This window comes from Atta cephalotes, assembly GCF_000143395.1.
Source record: "Atta cephalotes unplaced genomic scaffold scaffold00073, whole genome shotgun sequence".
NCBI lineage: Eukaryota > Metazoa > Arthropoda > Insecta > Hymenoptera > Formicidae > Atta > Atta cephalotes.
In genome coordinates, this window is record NW_012130137.1 from 634,859 (window position 1) to 653,475 (window position 18,617).

Sequence of the window (18,617 nt, forward strand, 5' to 3'; positions counted from 1 at the left end):
ACACACACACACACACACACACACACACACACACACACACACACACACACACACACACACACACAAGCGCGCGCAGAAAACTTTATTACTTTAATTATATTTAAGATTAGTATACTGAATTTACAGAAAAAAGAGATTTTGTAAATAAAAAAATATTTTAATGCAGGTATATTCATCCCTTCATTACAATTTTCATTGCTACTCTTAATGATCAAACACTCGATCGTTCAAACACTCTTTTGCAAGAGGTACTTGTATCGCTGTCATGGTATTTTGGCGACTATCCAAGGTAGCTTTCCAGTTTTCTTAAAAGACCAATAATCATACAAAAGCTTGCCAAGCACGAGGAATATTAATGACGCCAATATGATGTTCAAGATATCGAGGGGATGAAGCCAAGAGTCTTCGTCTGGTAAAATGCAGATCTCTGTCCGCGTAAGATCACGAATCTGTGAGAGTCATTTTATTATGTTAAAGCAGGCAATTGCATTTTAATTGCATTATTCATGCGTCTGCGTTTCAATCTGACTTGATAAAAAATACATGCAGTAGTTACCTGTTTGTTTGAATTATCGTTGTCACTCGTAAACGCGCATCTTATGTCATTGATGTCTTTTATTATATTTGGATGCCTGATCAGAAGATCCTATAAAAAATGTTAAATAAAATCATATGATTAAATTAATAATGATTAAGTTCTGATCAGTAGATCATTTAAGATCTTTTTTAAATTACAAGTAAGAAATTCAAAAAAAAATGTAAATAGAATATTGAAAATTAAAATTAAATTTAATATTATTTTTTTATATTCCCTTATCTATTTTGATATGATCTTTTAAGAATTTTATATGATTGAAGACTATGGAACTTACTTGTACAAAATGGTGTAATTATGCTAATATTATTGGCAATTAATTTAAAAACATGTATGTAAAAACTCTATATATAATATACTGTGTCCCAAAATTTTTGACTCAAAATATATAAGTAGCAAGAAAATTTTCGAAAATTAAGTAAAAACAAGTTATTTGTAAATTTTAAGTAATAATTTCTCATCTGAACATATGCAATTGACTATATTTAAATCCTTATTATCATAAAAATAAAATTTACAAATAACTTTTTTACTTAATTTTTGAGAACTTGCTATAGTACTTTAAATTACAAATTTTTGCGATCCATATTATTAATTAAATTTTATAACCTGAAAGCCCGGTGTAAAGTGACAGTCGCACGTCCATGAATTATTGCCGAGATACAGATTAGCTGCATTTCTATTGTGCAGCAATGCATCCTCCAGAGCGTAAGTAGGCAACTAATAAAAAACGCAAACTAAAGAATCATAAATTGTATTTGTGATTTTATACAATGATGAAATAACAACTATGGTGATATAAAAAACAGCGCATGATATTTTATAATCTCCCTAAATCGCATATCTTAATTCTTAATCATCTACCGTGCTGCACGAAATCAAACAGTTTTTCCATATTCCGACATCCGTTAAATGAAACGGATTGTTTGCTTACGTGACATCTGATAACTTTGACACGGCAAACTAACATCGGTAAGTTTATTCCCTCGAAGATTAAGGCGTCGGAAATGGTCCAACCAGTCTGATCCTTCTAAGCGAGCGATAGATTCTACCAGATTATCGTCTATGTAGAGGTCTAATAGGGACTTGTAAGCGGGATTTGTCGCAAGCGGAGTTAGGTCCTTGATCTATAGTAAACAACAGACCAGATTAGTAGTAGCAAATTATTTTAACCACTGTATCTAATATGTAAATCATTATAATATATAGATATATGAAAAGTGCATTATATAAGAAAACTAAAGGGAAATAATTTTCAATATGTTATATTTATTCTTTGCAAATATATATTATTTACTCTTTAAAAATTTGAATAAAAAAATATATTTTTTCTTTAAAAATATTAATAAATTTATAGACTAATTTGATGTTTTATAAGTTACTTTGAAATTATAAATATCTATTATAAATATCTGAATCTCATATGTGTAACATTTTGTAATTCTACTTCATAACTATTTCATGACGCGTCTGTAAAAATTATTGTTTAAGGGGCGAGAATTATGTAAATATAAACGACCTTATTTCCACTTAGATGAAGAATGTTTGTATCTGTGGGTAAAAATTCAGGCATTTCTGTTAGACCACGATAACTACAATTGACTGAAATAAAAACTATAAGCTGTCTTTGCGTAAGTTCGCCTGGAGGTGTAACATAAATCAATTCGCAATCGCAAACAGTCTCTTTGCATTCCTCCTTCAATGTCTGAAAATCAGATTGATTTAGCGGGGAACTCAAGATCTGTTTAATCATCAATTACAAGAAGAAGATGCATTTTCTCGTTACCACGATTATCTTGACAACCGGGACAAGCGGTCTTCCATCATGCGGCGTAGCACAAAGTAATTTGTCTTTGTCGACGACTTTACTCGCGGCTGATCCTTCACTAGAGTCCAAAATCCACGCTACATCTTCCGTACATCTCAATGGATTACCTTCGTCAGTACATCTTCATTAATTATCCACCATTCGCGCATCAATCGAATGCAATTTTGATTAAACAATTCATTAATCACGTAAAAAAATTTAGCATTATAGAAGTACTACACAAAAGATAGAAGTATTTCACAAAAAATATAGTATAATTTTAATTTGCCAGATTTTCTTAAATCATAACTTATTTATTTAACAAATTTGTTTTGCACAAAATTTTATCGAATTATTCTTACCGGTCAGATAGATATCTTTTAACGTAGGTACATCAAAAACCGTAATATTGATCTCTTCGAGAGCATTGTTTCTTAAGTCGAGGCATCTCAAAGTCCGCAGATTAGAGAACGCATCGTTCGGTAGTAAATACAGTTTGGTGCCAATCACATTGATTTTCTATTAATTAATATAAACATTTCCTCCAAGCTTTCATAAATACTTTCAAGAAAAAGCACGCAAAATATAATCTCATGATAAAAACGAATTTTCATGATCAATGTCTTCCAAGACAGTTTGCTGAACTTGTATCCTATTCTTTGATAAAGTAATGTTAAAACTGTCCCACTTATTGTCCATGAAAATTCGAATAAGCAACTTTAATGAAGTATAGACAAAGTTTTCGCTTGCTGTCCATTTGGCAAGCATTTTCTACCTCCAGAAATTGCATCTCGTTTGGAAATGCAGTTGATAATTGAGTTAAGTTACTGTTCGCGATTATTAACTTTCGTAAAAATGTGAATCCCCGTAGAATCTCTTGCGGATCAAACGTTGCCTTCGGCCATACGCAAAGAATAAGTACTTGCACATCTTTAACCCTAAAAATATTATTTTACTTTTTTAAAAACGCTTTATCTTTTTAAAATTATAATATTAAACTTATACAGCACAGATCATTCTGATAATGCAGCGATATTGTAATGTTTCAACAATATTGCAATAACAGTGCAAATGTTACAACAATGTTTCTGCAAACCTTTAGATAAATTTTAATTTTGCATCAAGAAATCAACAATATTAACTCGATATTTATAAAAAATTTATATTTTAGATTTAGTTCTTAGTATTACCTTGCTCTCCATTCATCTTTAAAGCCGTTAAAACAGACGAGACGTTGTCGACTTTCCGTAAAGTCACATTCGGAATGAATATTGACTCGTGGATGATAACAAATCTCGTCATCTTTCGTAAAGCCACGTGAAAAATGTACATATATTAAGAACGCGAATCTATAAATAAAACGATTTAATTGTGTAGGAAGATATCAAATTACAATACGAAGTTATCTCGCGAACATTAGATATGCTTCTTCATGATATCAAAACTAGCTTCTTGCGCTCATCATATTTAAACATCTATGCGTGATCGCGTAGAGACATAATTTATCCTATTTGATAAAATAATAGTTTATTTAACAATATTACACAATTCGTGGACTCTCGTAAAGACGTGCGACGGAAGTAAATAGATGGTGCACGATAGGCTAGCTGTGAGATTTATAATCTTTATTACTTGGCAGCTTCGTTATTTGCGCAAGACGATAACAAGACCGATGTACCATTATATTCGCCAGCATTAAACTGTCTTACGTACATAATTTAATATCTCGTATTTGTCTTCCTAGCTTTTGATGCACCGCGATCGTTTTAACTTATCAGTTTGAAACACTTTCACGATTGATTAGCCGCCGCTTTCCAAACAATTCAATTTTAACAGCTTAACCATCCTTAATGAATAAATTATATGAACAAATTATACAATGCAAATGTCTTCGCCTTGTTTTTGGTTGTCGTAACATTGTCGCGTTGATACTAAATATTGTGTAAATCATCGTTACAGTTATCTCTCCGCTTAACGGTGAATCTTCCTTCATATGAAGAACTTTACAAATTTAAGGCTCCTTTACTATATTAGATCTCAGATTGTGATTATTAGAAGAAAATTCACAATAAAATTCTTGCAAAGTATATTAATGAAAATATATTTCAATAAAATAAAACTTACAATCTATAGAATCGACTTGTAAAATATACTAAAAACTCTCCTTTTGTTTTGTTAATTTCTTCTTGAAATAAGAAGATAGTTTTTGAGACATTTTATAAGTCTATTCTGTCAATTGAAAATGTTGTTTTATTGAAAAATATTTCTATTCAAATATAATTTGCAAAAATATTTATTTTGTGCTTTCTCGTTTTTAACATCGTAATTAAAGATAGTAATAATGAATGAACAGGAATCTTAATCAATATAACAATCATGTGTGCCTTCTTCTAATTACAACACATAATTATCCATACAAAACAGTATTTGTTTATAAACCTAAATCAATGAAAATAAATGTGACAGTTTTTAAATACAATAAAAATATTAATTTCTTGGCAAATTATATTTTTTAATAGATATTTATATTGAATGTATCATAAAATCTTTAACGCTAATGACTTACTTAAAATTTCATGAATTTATAAGTCATAATAATTGATGTGCTGTCAATGATCGATCGATATCTTATAAAAATCTTTTACAAGACTTTGGAGAAGCCGTTGCAAAATTGATTTAAAAATTATAATAAAATCCGCGCAATGTTAAATCATAAGAAGAAAGCAAAAGATAAATAAATACTCACAGAAAAGTTCGTTGCACTATCATTCTCATGAAATGTTAAGATACAGTAAATAAGTATCAACGTTGACGAGTTGTTCGCACAAACAAACAGTAATTTATAAAGGGTATATAATGGAATTTTTGTATCACTCAGCACTTTTTTTTTAACACGATAGGTGTCAACCTAACGACACACTCGTATCACATGCGTTAACGCGATAGGTGTCGTATCAAGAATAGCAGTGCTGCTAATGAGAAAATAGATGTTGTATTCGACGTGTCAGCAGGTGGATAACTTAAACGGCTTAACATATAATGAACATATTATGCGATAACAGTTGTGGAGATGCGATTTATACTCATGCAGTGATACATATTGCGCTAATACATTTTTCAAACAGTGAACAACGTCAGCCGGTAAACGGACATTATACATCTCATTATTACAAGTTTCGGATTTTTAAAAGCAATTGCAAAACATAAAGATATTTGCGGTAATATTATTAAATTTGTGGCATTTTTTATTGTCTGTAGTTAATAAATATATTATATATTACCGTAATTTCAATTCGGATCAGACATTATAATATTCAATTTTAAAAACATCATCGTGTATGTGAAAGTAGCTTTTTGCATTAAATAAGAAATTTACGTTGAATATGATTAGAATCGAGTTATTCAACATTTTCTAGTGACAATTTTTAGTGACAATTTTTAATGAATAAATTAAAAATTAAAACAATGTAAAAATAAATAATTGAAAAAATATTAAAAAGTTCGATCATGACAATTTAATTCTAATAAATTAGTTTGTCAAATCTTAACAAGAAAATATCCATAGAAAAAATTTATTTATAAAAATAAAATGTGAGTATAATGTAAGTATGATGTGTGATACAACACAAAAATGCTATGTTTAATTCAACTATGATTCATTCAAAAGTTAATTGAAAGTGATTATTTAATATAAAAATTGTTCAATACGTAATATGAACAAATTAATTTATTTTTCGTAATTACGTTAAATTTGAATCATAAAATTCATAAATCTATTTTTTGCTTCTTAAACTGCTTTAAATGATTCAAATCTAATCTGCACAAATGTACGCATTAGATTTTCAAATTACGAGCCACATTCGATGAAATATTGGACTAGCGAATCAGCGAATTGGACAAGTTTTTAATCCACGCTATTTGTTCGTGTCTGTATATTTAGTCCAAAAAAATGAATCTTCTTTATCGATCGAGTTTTCGCCATTAAATGTCAGTTTATCCCCTAAAAAACTTTCTCGCAAATTTCTGATCATACGCACGCGAATGAATTCGTGGCGCTTTTATGAACGCGATCGGTGTGTAACCCTCTATCTGGTTAACAACGACGACGGTTGCACTGTGCACCCTCAAGAAAAGCGCATTTTACGGATTCGCCTGTCGGCGTCGGCTGGCATCGGCGGTATTCAAATTCCGTGGCAGGACTGCAAGCGAAGGCACATCGGGACGACGTGATCGAGAGAACGTAGGACGCTGTTTTGCGTCGTCCAACCGCGAGTGTTTTCTAGAAAATTGCCGCATCGTCGAAGGCCCAATGTCAGGGATAGCGATAGCCAGGCTCGCTGAGGAGCGTAAAGCATGGAGGAAGGATCATCCGTTCGTGAGTTTCTGTTCCTCGTTGTATGCTTTCCCGCGGGAACGCGCCATCGGTTTCCCGCTTAGTGCGCCATAGAATCGGCAGGCCAGAACACTGATCACGTTACTCCGTCGTTACTCGTCGCGATTGTAAACAATGGCCCTGTATCACCCGCATGGCATTTCACACATCTTAAAAGCGGGAATCTATGTTAAACTTTATTTGTTTTATCATAACCAACATTTTTATTTGTATAAGCAATTTTTATCTTATTTGTAGAAAGAATCAAACTAATTGGTCTGTAATTAATGTATAACATTTAACAGTAAGACTGAATTATCATGAAATTTTAGAGAAATTTATTTTAGTGTTGTGTTTAAAATTGTTTAAAATTTTGTGTATATATTTGAATTTTTCCTGTAAATAATATAAGAACTATTTGTAGGGATTTGTAGCTAGACCAACAAAAAATCCAGATGGTTCCCTTAACTTGATGAGTTGGGAATGTGCGATACCTGGAAAGAAATCTGTAAGTCAATTTCTTTCAAATGTAGGTGACAAATATTCGTATTAAATTTGCAATTTTGCAGACTCCTTGGGAGGGTGGCCTATACAAGTTACGTATGATTTTCAAAGATGACTATCCTTCAAGCCCACCAAAATGTAAATTTGAACCTCCTCTATTCCATCCAAACGTTTATCCATCAGGCACTGTGTGTTTGTCGCTTTTGGATGAAGAGAAAGACTGGCGACCAGCTATCACAATTAAGCAAATCCTCCTTGGTATTCAGGATTTATTGAACGAGCCAAATGTGAAAGATCCAGCTCAAGCCGAAGCTTATACAATATATTGGTATTTATGAGACATGTTCATATTACGAACAATAGTAATCTGAAGAATAATTGGAGATTTCTTTTGCAGCCAAAATCGTTTGGAATATGAAAAGCGTGTTAAAGCTCAAGCCAGAGCAATGGCTCCACAGGAATAAGTCACAAGAATTGTCGACTCGACATATTTAAAATATGTGAGAAAGATATTGTATGTGGATAACACATCATAAACTGATTCATAGCTCTTTATAATTAATCTTTTTTACGAGTAATTAATATATGTTGTAACTAGTTAAGTAGTTCATGGTCTTAATGTTTATTTATCGAATATTGTCTTTATTCAATGTGTATATTTTTCAAAATTTCAAAATGTAGTGTATACTAATATACGAAAATCACATATAAATCACATATAAATTCTTTCGCACATAAATAATTCTTATTAATATTAAGAACTATGTTATAAGATATGTATACTTTAAGGCAGAATTATTTTTTGATCAGCCCTTTAATTTTTAAGTCTTACAAATAATTACTGATGTTATTTTTAAAACAGTGATATGAGAGAAATTAAAAAATAGCTGCTATTAAATAAATATCTATCGTATCAAATTTCTCTATCAGTTTCATCTTTTTTTTAATATGTGACAATACAATATATGACAGTACATTCGTAGGTAGATTAATTTTAAAGACTAAATTTATTAAGGCCCAGTTGCACCAATGTCACTTTGATTTTAAGTGAGATTTAAAACTATCTGTTTTGTTTTAAAGCCAAAATGAGAGAGACAGAAAGAATTTTAAGCCTTACTTAAAATCAAAAGGTTTGTTCGCGTTGCATGTTCTAACATGCTCTAAAATGCTCCTATCATAGCATTTATTCACTCTAACACGCTCATTGAAGTGCTCATAGAAAATAGCAAGAGCACATTGGAACATGCTGAAACATGAGACGCGAACAAACCTAAAGTAAGTAAAGTTGGTGCAATCGGGCCTAAGTAATGTACAATTCTAACAAAAAAAAAAAATTTCAATTCGTTAGAACAGCATGATACAAAGGTGATCGTTGCACTCATTGAATCCTAAATAAATATATGCAAATGATATTCCAAGAGAATCGTTTTCCACGTTGGTGAACACATTTGACACTTAAATCGATGCGACGGTGAGTAAAGCGATTAACATAATGTAATACTCCATTATCGATTTTCGCTGTTGTCTTATTAGTACAGCTGTTTTGTGCAAATATGACGCATCACTTTTGAAACATCTCGAAGTAATCTTTGAATATCAAATGAGTCATACCGTCAGTGTGTTGGATATCGACGAGAATATGTAATATGGGAGTGTACAGTGGAGCAATAACAAATTAGTAACGTTCCACAGTGTTGCACAGTATCATTTCGTAACAACAATGACGGGGGTTGGAAATTGCGCGTTCCAAAAATTCAACGCCGGAATCGTATTAATGTGTGTGTTTGGTCTCATTTTTTCGTACTACGCTTACACCGTGGAGGTCAAAAAGGATCAAGATGATTCGTACCAGCCACTGTGCGATATTTCTGAACATATAAGCTGCACCAAAGTATTTATGACCGAGTAAGCACACTCAAATATTACCGAATCAGTGCAATGGCACTTGAATGCGACTCAACATATGTTCAAGTCTTGAACGTAATTAAACGAACATTAATCTATATCTTCATTCTATGTATAATTCATTATGATTTTTTTATTTTATTTAATAATTCCTTTTCGTTATATGTTACATGAACATGAACATTGTTCAGAATCAGTGAATAAATGCGACTGTTGAAGCTTTGCTAATTTTTCAAAAACACAGTATAGACTGTTTCTCATTGTTTCATAATATGATATACATATATATATACGCGATATCGGTATATAAAAATATTTTATTAATATTTGCATATTTTGCATTATGCTCGATTTCATGAACAACATACATTAAGTCGCTATTTCATTTGTTTTTATCGTATATCGTATAACAAAAACGCACAAATGAAATAGCACCTTTATTTAGTGGTGTGTTGATGATTATCATTTATTTTATTCTATTGTTTAATATTCGGTGAGCAATAAGAATAAATTAATATATCATGTCTCAATGAGAAATGATAATGGAATCGACATCGATTTGACATCTATTTCATTGTCATTTCTCACTGGAATGCATGAAACGCACTGTAAATAATTATAAAGAAGATTGCTGCTGAGTAAGTGCTACATAAAGAAACTTTAACAAATCCAAGAAATTGTTTCTCATTGGATCACGTGGAATGTAAGGTTCTAAGGATTACCACATACTTTTCGTAATAATAATCATAAGACGTGACATAAGAATTAATTAATCACAGTCAAAAATTAAAAATTAAAAATTTTCAATTCTGATTGGCTAATTCTTATAATACATTACAGTTATTGAGTTATGACCGCAGCACAGACTCTCATAAAGCATAATGCATAAGGGAATCAACCAATCAAAATTCTTCTTTTCTATGAAATGGGAGGAAAGGAAAAATTCTGATTAGTTCGCTTATGCACTTATGCAAAAGTCTGTGCTGCGGCTTTTATCCGTGATATGGAAAGTGCGGTGACTCTAAAGTTTGGTCTGTTCGTGTTACTTGCACTTTTTGCATTCAGTATCTTCAAGGTTAGAGAGCCTTAAAGATAGAGAGTAGTTAGGGTATATCCACACAAACTTGCATAGTGAATATATCCTTAAGACCTCAGCACAGACTTTTGCATAACGCATAATGCATAAGCGAATCAATTAATTAGAATCTTTCCTTTCCTTCTATTCCATAGAAAAGAAAATTTTGATTCTCTTAAGCTCTATGCATTATGCGTTATGCAAAAGTCTGTGCTACGGCTTTAAAGGACTTTACACATGAAGTGTATAATGGAACATAAGTATAACATAAGACTGCTGGACCAATGAGCATCTAACATACTGTCGCTGTATTGATTTACATAAGATAGATGCTCATTGGTTTAATGGCTTTATGTTGCATGTATGCATTTCATGTGTGAAACCCTTTACAAATCTTCTACAATAAGCCATTAATCATAAATTAGAAGTCAGATGATGACTATGCTTGGTCAATTTTTAACTTTTGACTTCTATGACTTTATGACTAATGGCTTAATGTAGAAGACTCATTACTCCCACGGAGTAACAATAAACATGACATGCATATTCAGCCATAATTGCTATCTTCAACCGCGCGAATTTTTAAGCCATATACTAAGATTAATAAAACGTAATGAAAATAAAACTTAGATAAAATACAAAATGACGTGAAATTATTCAAAATTGATAATTGTGTATGAATAATCGTAAAATTATTTCAGACAAACATATACAAAATAAGTAGTAACAAATTAACGTATAAATATCGTATTTCAGGTATGGCAAAGGATTCGGATTGTTTCCAAAAGATTCTGTGTTTCACATCCGAAATCCTATATATGGTTTAATATTTTATACTCTGGTCGCAATTTTAAGTATGTATTTAATCATTGTCGCTACGTATCTATATAGCAATAGGTCTTAACGAAATCATTTTTTTCAGGTATGATTAATAATTACACCTTTTCGGCCGCCACTGTCATTCTGGGAATAATCTCTAATATTTTGTCAATATATTTAAGTCATATATTATATTTATATAGAGATATCTGCGTTGTATGTATTAGCACGTACATTACAAACGCGATGATCACATTTTTCGCTATCAAAAAATTCCGAAAATTCCAAAAATTAGCCTCAGACGATAAATATAAAAAGGTGAAATAAAAATAAAAAAGAATTACATTTTTTTGTGATCGATCAAAAAATATTTTAATAATTTTTTTCTATTATTCTCTATTTGTGTAAACTTATACAATGTAAATATCCAGCAAACAATTAACATAGACATATAACAAGTGTATTTATATGTATTTATATGTATATATTATATTCGTTGTTTGCTGGATAATATAAATAATGATTTAATGATTTAGATAAACATATTTTTTCAACGAAAGGGATTAAAGTAATTTTTTTCACATTATACAGTTCAAACAATCAAATGAATTTTTCTGTGTTACAATGTACGTAACATTTTAAATAAAAGATATAAGAATTAATTAATATGCATAGATAAAAGAAAGAACTTTCGCTTATATGTATATATTCATATTATATTATTGTAAATCAACAATATGAACAATATAAATAATATCGCATCTATATGAAACTCGTACATATTCATTTGTTAATAAAAAATAAAAAATGTGTGGTAATGAACGTACAGAATGTCTTGTGATGCTTTTTTCAAAATTATCGTTTTTAACATGATTGCTCATGAAAAAAAATTCTTCAGATTATCAAAAAAAATATTAATAAAATACAAGAAATATACAATAATGAAGAGCATTCTGTACATTATATACCAAGAATAATTATGACCTTCACATATTCTGTTTTATGAGAATGTCAGTAATTTAAATGTCGAAAATATACGTGGCACGTAAACGTTAAAGATATAAGAAACATTTTGTAATATTTCAGAAGGTTTAGCGATTGTTATCAGTTCTACTTTAATTCTATATAATCAATTTCTAAGAATGCAGCTTCTTGACTTCGATAGGTCTAATTCACATTAAATAATTCAAAACGTGTATGTCATACAATAGAACTTATATTTATTTTGTCTACGCGAAAATAGTCTGTAAAAACGATTATAAATTGTAACTGCAAAACTTGCTAATTTCTTGAATAGGGTTCCAGGATGTTGTGTATTTATAATCATTACAATTACTTACGTCAACAAAATCCCACATTAAAATACATAATGAAGTGATAATATAGTAATGAAATCAATTGTTTAATAAGAATTAGATAAATTGAAAAATTTATATAATTAAAAAGGGAAATAAAAAAGCTAAAACGGGAGATTTGAATGATAACAAAAGAGAGGAAATAAAAAAAGATATAAGAATATCAAAAGTACGTATGCAGTAGAATCTATAATATATGTAAAATACAAATGTATAATTCATTATTTTATCAGATTAATAGCTTCTCTTCTAAGTTTTACATCACTTTGAGATAAATTAAGATTTTATTTATAATAATATTCGCGAGGAAGGATAGTAATTTAACATCCGAAAGGATATGCAGTTTATTATGTCACTGACCTTAATATTTGCCGTCTCTTAATAAATCTTTGTTACTACGGCTAATGCTGGCAAGAATACCAGGACTCTTCAACGGCGGCGTTTCGTCCAGGCGATTAAGGTGCAAATTGGAGGTATACGGTATACGGGTTGGTGCGTCGACGCCATTCTTGCTGGCCTCAACATTAAAGCTTTTACTGCGTGACAGTGATGACTTGTACGTACGTTCGGGTTTCGGCGGAGCTTGAAGAGTGCTGTAAACAGGTGTCGCGTTCACTTTTGGCGACATGTTCACCGTGTTCTTGATCGATATGTTGATCATGCTGCTGTGATGTTGGCTCATTTTGCCGTATCTGCCGATATTCGGTGCTTGGTATCGTCTGGTCTGAGAACGAGCTGATTGTTCATCACCGGTAGAATGTAGGCTTCGCGGTAACGTTTGGGTGGTCCGGAAGTGCTCCTCCCTCTCTTGATCGCTAACCAGTCTGTTAGTGGACTTGCTAAATCTGCCGAGGGAGCTGGAGGCGACGCTGAAACGCGGTTGTTTCCGAAAGGTGATTGCCTAGTCGTGCGGATTTTCTCTCGTCGACGTTTGCGGCGGCGACGATCGAATGAGTCTATCGAATCATATATACGTTCGTTCCCATGCGTCCCTTCATGCAGCCTTCACCCTAAATCGAAGCACGGAGTCGCCGAATTTCGACTTAAAAGATATACCCAAGCGACCCGATTTAAACTTCGCACTTTGGCTCCTGAAGCTTATACAACTAACTCCGTCTTTGGCGATCGAGCGATATGAGATAGCAAGTTCGTCGTCTATTTCATGATGACAAATTCTGACCGAGAGACAAATTTTTACTGACAATGAAAGCGTGAAATATCTTTGGAACACTATGTCATTCCTGATAAACGTTTCATGCATAGATAGTTATGTAGAGTGTCTCGGATTAAGTTAGATCCCTCACACTTTCAATTCACAATCGATTTTCCCTTGGTGAAAATCAACGTCATCATTCATAATTCTATAATATTTCTCCTTTCATTTTTCTATCTTTAACCATATCTTTAACCAAAATTATCTACTTTCAAAATAAATTTCATCTAATCAATTTCTGTAACTTAATCCATACAAACTCTCTTATGAACCTTAAATAGTAATTCTTTACCAATTGAAAAAAACCAGACAAGAGAAAGACAGAAGATCTGTAATATTTTTACAAAAGACACCACTGTACAGTGTTAAATGAAAATGTGAAGATATTTCAACAAGCGCAATAAAAATAAGGGGGCAATAAGCATAGCGATCTAATTTAAGTAGGGGATAACTTATCAGTCAAAATTTGTCTCGCTCTCCTTATGTCGAGTACTTCGATTACCTGTGCTCGGAATCTACGGCAATTTTACCGGAGCCACGTGGTCTTCCGTGTCGCAGCCGGTCTCGGTCGTTCTCGTATCCTTTTTCACGTCCATAGATACTGCCGCCGAAAGGATCTTCGCCCAAGTAATACCTCTGCAGGGGTGGTGGCGTAGATTCGTTACGTTGCCATTCCTGGATACCATGATCAGCCATCCTGATGATCTTCGTGACTTTGCTCAATGTGTTAGCGTTTCGCGGTGATCGCGGTGGTCTTTCCGGTGGTTTGTCCTCCATCGTGTCCCTTTCGCTGACGAAAGGAATGTTCCTGTCGATCACGTTATATTGTAAATAGGTCGGACCATTGTCGTCGGTCTGTGTCAATTGTGAGGTAGAACCACCACTTGTTCGTTTGTTCTTTCTCTCCGTACTAGCTGAACGTAATTTGCCTACCAGCTTCCGAAAGGATTCACCGATTTTATACTTAGGCCCATGACCTAGATGAATAGATAGTAATATTTAATACATACATAATATATATAATAATAATAATAATAATAATGTTGATAATATTCCTCTTTAATGCTCTCATAATATTCGACTTTTATTTTTAGTTTGTCTTTAGTCGGCTTTTATTTTATTACTTATTTGTTCATCAGATTGTTTTCCAATTCGATTGTAATAATAGTTTGATTTAATTAAAAATATTTATAATTAAAGTATTACACTCATTTACATTCATAATTTTTTAATTTAAATATTTTTTTAATTTATTGCCTTTATCAATTAATTACGAAGAAGATTACCCTTAGATGCTCGTGAACTGTCTGACTTTTTTTCTTCGTGATTATTTATCGGCGATTTCGGCGAGATTGATCGCGATCGTGGCGAAGTATTTCTATAATTGCGTTCGGATGTTTGTGCTTGAACGTCGCGATTACGACTTTCCCAAGTTCTTTGTACCACATGTACTGGACTTGAAGTACGACCTGACGGGAGCTCATTCGAACTTATCTTTTCTTCAGATTTTGCCCACTATAAAAAGATTATCAATAATTCAGTTATGTATCGATAATATGCGAAACACAAAATGAAATATTTTATCAGTTTAAATCAATATAAATTAATTTAATAAATTATATATAGATTATAAATTATAAATTATTTGTAATAAAAATTATTTGTAACAAAAGAGAGAGAATTTGCAGAGTATAAACTAAACTTCTATTGCATTTAATATTATGTATTTTCTTATAAATTTTAAAACTATTGCTATTAGCATAATGAAGAGTAATGTTCGTACTTGTTCTTTCGATCTTCGACGTATCGGTGGGGAAGGTGTACGTTGTCGTTCTTCGACAGAATCCTGATGATCACGTCGAAATGATTCGTAAGTTTTCGAATAAGATGATTCAACTTGATTTCTCTTATGCCCGTGGGCATGTCCGTTGGTACGTGAAGATTCCACGTATCGAACTGGAGAGTTCGAACGCGCATGATTTTGCTTCTCTGTGTAGAATACATTATATTCACATTTCTATTTCATGTATCATTTGATATTTATTGAAACAAAATTGTTTTACACACACACACACACACACACACAAAATGGATTTAGGATTATCTTCTAACTTTATGTATTATGTATATCTTTGTTATCTCTCTTTTTTTAATAGTAATATATCTTTGTTATCTCTCTTTTTTTAATTTTTAACAAATTATATCACATTTAAAAATATTGTTATATGAGAGGGTCAAATGTTTTTAAAGATTTTAAGGAGTGATTCCTCGTATATTAATTTATATCAATTCAATAAAAACTTGATGTGTCTGAAACGACATAGTTTTGAAGATATCCTTATTTTTAGATTTGTCCCTTTTTTTAATTTAAAAAATAAATAATGCATAAATATAATAATAAGGAGCATACAACCACGACGACAGATGTTAAAACGAAAATATATTTATTATTATTATATAAGAAAACATAGACGTTTCGGTCAAGATTTGATCATCATCAGTACATACAGATGGCAATAAAGAATTACAAACAAGTTTATTAATTAAGAACGCAAAATCGGTAGTCAAAGAAGTGTTAATATCAGTATCAAAATGATAAAGAAGTGTATAATATTAAAAAAATTATCGGAAGTTAATAAGATAATAACAAATTCTTTTCCTTTCCAATCGCTTGCGGTACGCGTTAATTGAGTAAGATAAAGTCCAGAGAATGAAATTTATCAACAAAAATATATATTAAAAAAGGAAAAAAAGAAAAAATTTTTTTATAATAACGCATCTAGCGACTAATATGTTCTGTTTATGATTCCTTTTTTAGGAAGCAAAGAATGACTTCGTCTGAGAATACGGAATTTCCAGATTCTATTTAACAATTAAAGAAAAGAAAAACGCTTTTTAATAAAATTAAAATATTTTAGATACAATGATTAATTATAAAAGCCAATATAAATTCACATTAAAGCTCGCTTACCGTATTTTTTAACACACGTCCTCGCAGATATAACTCTGAGTACTCCAATTTAAAAAAAACCGAGAAAAATCTGAACAAATGGTAAGAATTACTGCTGACAAATTTTTTGGAAGATCATGGCTCGCGAACAGTATTTATATAGAGTGAAGGAAAAGAAGAATGTTAGTGAAGAGGGTAGTTCTATGTGTGGGTAGAGGGGATTTTTCCGATGATTGGTAAGTAGATTTCAGGAAAGCGTTCTGTGTCACTTTGTTTGTTTAAGCAATTATCTTGTCGTTTAATATGGATCATTTCCATCCTTTTATAATAATAAGATTGTTCTGAATCGAGAATACTAACATTTTTCCAATCAATTATATGATCATGATCAAATTTGTGACGAGAGATAATAGACAAAGAATTAGTAGGTTTTTTAAATCATTTATGTGTTCTTTTAAACACATCCTTAATTTTTTTTTGTCTGATGGTCAAATCTTGACCGAAACGTCTATGTTTTATATAATAATAATAAATATATTATTTTCGTTTTAACATCTGTCGTCGTGGTTATGTGCTCCTTATTATTTATATTTGTATTATTGAGCAATCTTCAAACATTTAAATAATGCATGATTTCAAAAGACGAGTTTTCATGTTGAAGTTTACACAAAGTTTCAAGTTTCATCTCAAAATAAATGGTTCTAGAAATTTAAATAATGATTCTAGAAATTTAAAAAAAAAACGTTTTAACTTTAACTTTAGTTACTATTTATTTTTATTAATTAATAGTATACGTAATATATGTCGTCTATATATATATATATATATATATATATATATATATATATATATATATATATATATGAAGTTTTCTTTTAAATTACTGGAAAAAGTTAATCCTTAAAATATGTTAGAATATTTAAATTATAATACATGAAATTAGAAGAAAACTAAGAAAGAGAATCTCTTTTAAGAAAGAGAATTAATATTGAATTAATATTAAAAATTATTTTTCCTAATAAATTACTCTTTTTTTCATACCTTTTCCTTGAAATCGTTCCGACCATTCGCTGATTCCATGAAAATATCCTGAAGGCGAATTCGTCTCTCGACCACGTCGCTGATTGCGGCTGGAACTTACATTTTGATAATCGCGCTCCTTGGGCGTGCAAGATTTCATGGTGACATTGATGTAGCTCGTGTTAGTGCTGGTTGGAAGAGGAGAGTCTTCGGCATCGAGAGATCCGTGCGAAGAGCGCGAATCGCTGCCGAAATGGCTTTCCAGCCACTTCGATGTTTCGAATTTTCTCGCCTCGTCTTCTTCCTCGAGGTCCAACGGTTTCTTCGTCAAGGCATCTTTCCGAGCGGCATCCGAGAAACCTGTAATAATTAGCAATGATTTTTTGAAGAAAAGGAATTAACATATCAGTAGAAAAAAAATATATGTATATATAATATATGATATCTCTATATGTTCTTCAATAAATTTTAATTTTTCAAATCGAGATAATAAAAATAATTTTTCTTGAATATAAATTTTTTTCAGTAAATATAACATCTAGCAATCTTGAGAATGGAAGGCAATTCAATCGGTTTTATCAGCTGTCATATTTTATACTTCAGAACACACCACACTCACAATTATTCGTTGATCATCTGATCAACCATTCGTAAATATGTAGAACGCAACGATAGAAAATCAATAGAGAAAGGCCACATACCGGGATATTTGTGAAAACGAGTCGTCCGCATGCCCGTCGGTGATGGTGACCAGTCGCCTATTCGTTCTCCTTCGGTTGTCTCTGCAACATAGCGCATTTCTCGGCCGACTCTCTCGCCGGCCGAGATGTAGTCCACTACGTCTTCTTCTCTTTTCTTGATATACCTTTGCGAGCTTTCCTTCTTCGTTTCAGAGACGTCGTCGTCGTTCCTTCTGTCGTCCGGAACTTCGTCGTCTTTAATCTGAAGCAAAAACGATCACATTACTTGCAACTATTTCTCCGACTTGTGTGTGTATGTGTA

The 18,617-nt window shown here is 31.6% G+C and overlaps 4 protein-coding genes across 4 annotated transcripts in view; 2 read left to right on the forward strand and 2 right to left on the reverse strand.

Moving 5' to 3' along the window:
- Positions 1-263: 263 nt before the first annotated feature.
- LOC105624123 (protein singed wings 2) lies at positions 264-5,171 on the reverse strand. Its single transcript, XM_012205483.1, has 10 exons — positions 5,149-5,171; positions 3,593-3,751; positions 3,178-3,340; positions 2,765-2,921; positions 2,382-2,530; positions 2,115-2,300; positions 1,564-1,722; positions 1,205-1,315; positions 557-646; positions 264-449 (listed from the first exon to the last, which is right to left on the reverse strand). Exons 1-10 carry the CDS (start codon positions 5,169-5,171, stop codon positions 264-266), a joined length of 1,383 nt encoding a protein of 460 aa, XP_012060873.1.
- Positions 5,172-6,711: 1,540 nt separating this feature from the next.
- Positions 6,712-8,196, forward strand: LOC105624124 (SUMO-conjugating enzyme UBC9-B). Its single transcript, XM_012205484.1, has 4 exons — positions 6,712-6,777; positions 7,199-7,282; positions 7,344-7,606; positions 7,676-8,196. The coding sequence occupies exons 1-4, from the start codon at positions 6,712-6,714 to the stop codon at positions 7,740-7,742; spliced, it is 480 nt and encodes a 159-aa protein (XP_012060874.1). The 3' UTR covers positions 7,743-8,196.
- Positions 8,197-8,998: 802 nt separating this feature from the next.
- On the forward strand, positions 8,999-11,404 carry LOC105624125 (vitamin K epoxide reductase complex subunit 1). The gene is made up of 3 exons (XM_012205485.1): positions 8,999-9,183; positions 11,015-11,112; positions 11,181-11,404. The coding sequence occupies exons 1-3, from the start codon at positions 8,999-9,001 to the stop codon at positions 11,402-11,404; spliced, it is 507 nt and encodes a 168-aa protein (XP_012060875.1).
- Positions 11,405-12,793: 1,389 nt separating this feature from the next.
- The window catches only part of LOC105624126, a 15,702-nt gene continuing 9,878 nt past the window's right edge, over positions 12,794-18,617 (reverse strand). Inside the window, exons 6-11 of the mRNA XM_012205486.1 lie at positions 18,317-18,557; positions 17,637-17,975; positions 15,429-15,634; positions 14,932-15,160; positions 14,148-14,622; positions 12,794-13,301 (exon numbers count right to left, since the gene is read on the reverse strand). Of these exons, the coding sequence (XP_012060876.1) occupies positions 12,794-13,301; positions 14,148-14,622; positions 14,932-15,160; positions 15,429-15,634; positions 17,637-17,975; positions 18,317-18,557 (1,998 nt within the window). The remainder of the gene's footprint in view (positions 13,302-14,147; positions 14,623-14,931; positions 15,161-15,428; positions 15,635-17,636; positions 17,976-18,316; positions 18,558-18,617) is intronic.

Excerpts from the sequence above, each read along its gene's own strand:
- LOC105624123 (XM_012205483.1), bottom strand. The coding sequence starts at position 5,171 with ATGATAGTGCAACGAACTTTTCT. Across the intron at positions 2,301-2,381 it reads CGGTTGTCAAGATAATCGTG|ACATTGAAGGAGGAATGCAA; the intron begins GTAACGAGAAAA and ends TCTGATTTTCAG. Across the intron at positions 1,723-2,114 it reads TTCATCTAAGTGGAAATAAG|ATCAAGGACCTAACTCCGCT; the intron begins GTCGTTTATATT and ends TGTTTACTATAG.
- LOC105624124 (XM_012205484.1), top strand. The coding sequence starts at position 6,712 with ATGTCAGGGATAGCGATAGCCAGGCTCGCTGAGGAGCGTAAAGCATGG. Across the intron at positions 6,778-7,198 it reads GGAGGAAGGATCATCCGTTC|GGATTTGTAGCTAGACCAAC; the intron begins GTGAGTTTCTGT and ends AACTATTTGTAG. Across the intron at positions 7,283-7,343 it reads CGATACCTGGAAAGAAATCT|ACTCCTTGGGAGGGTGGCCT; the intron begins GTAAGTCAATTT and ends GCAATTTTGCAG.
- LOC105624125 (XM_012205485.1), top strand. The coding sequence starts at position 8,999 with ATGACGGGGGTTGGAAATTGCGCGTTCCAAAAATTCAACGCCGGAATC. Across the intron at positions 9,184-11,014 it reads ACCAAAGTATTTATGACCGA|GTATGGCAAAGGATTCGGAT; the intron begins GTAAGCACACTC and ends ATCGTATTTCAG. Across the intron at positions 11,113-11,180 it reads TACTCTGGTCGCAATTTTAA|GTATGATTAATAATTACACC; the intron begins GTATGTATTTAA and ends CATTTTTTTCAG.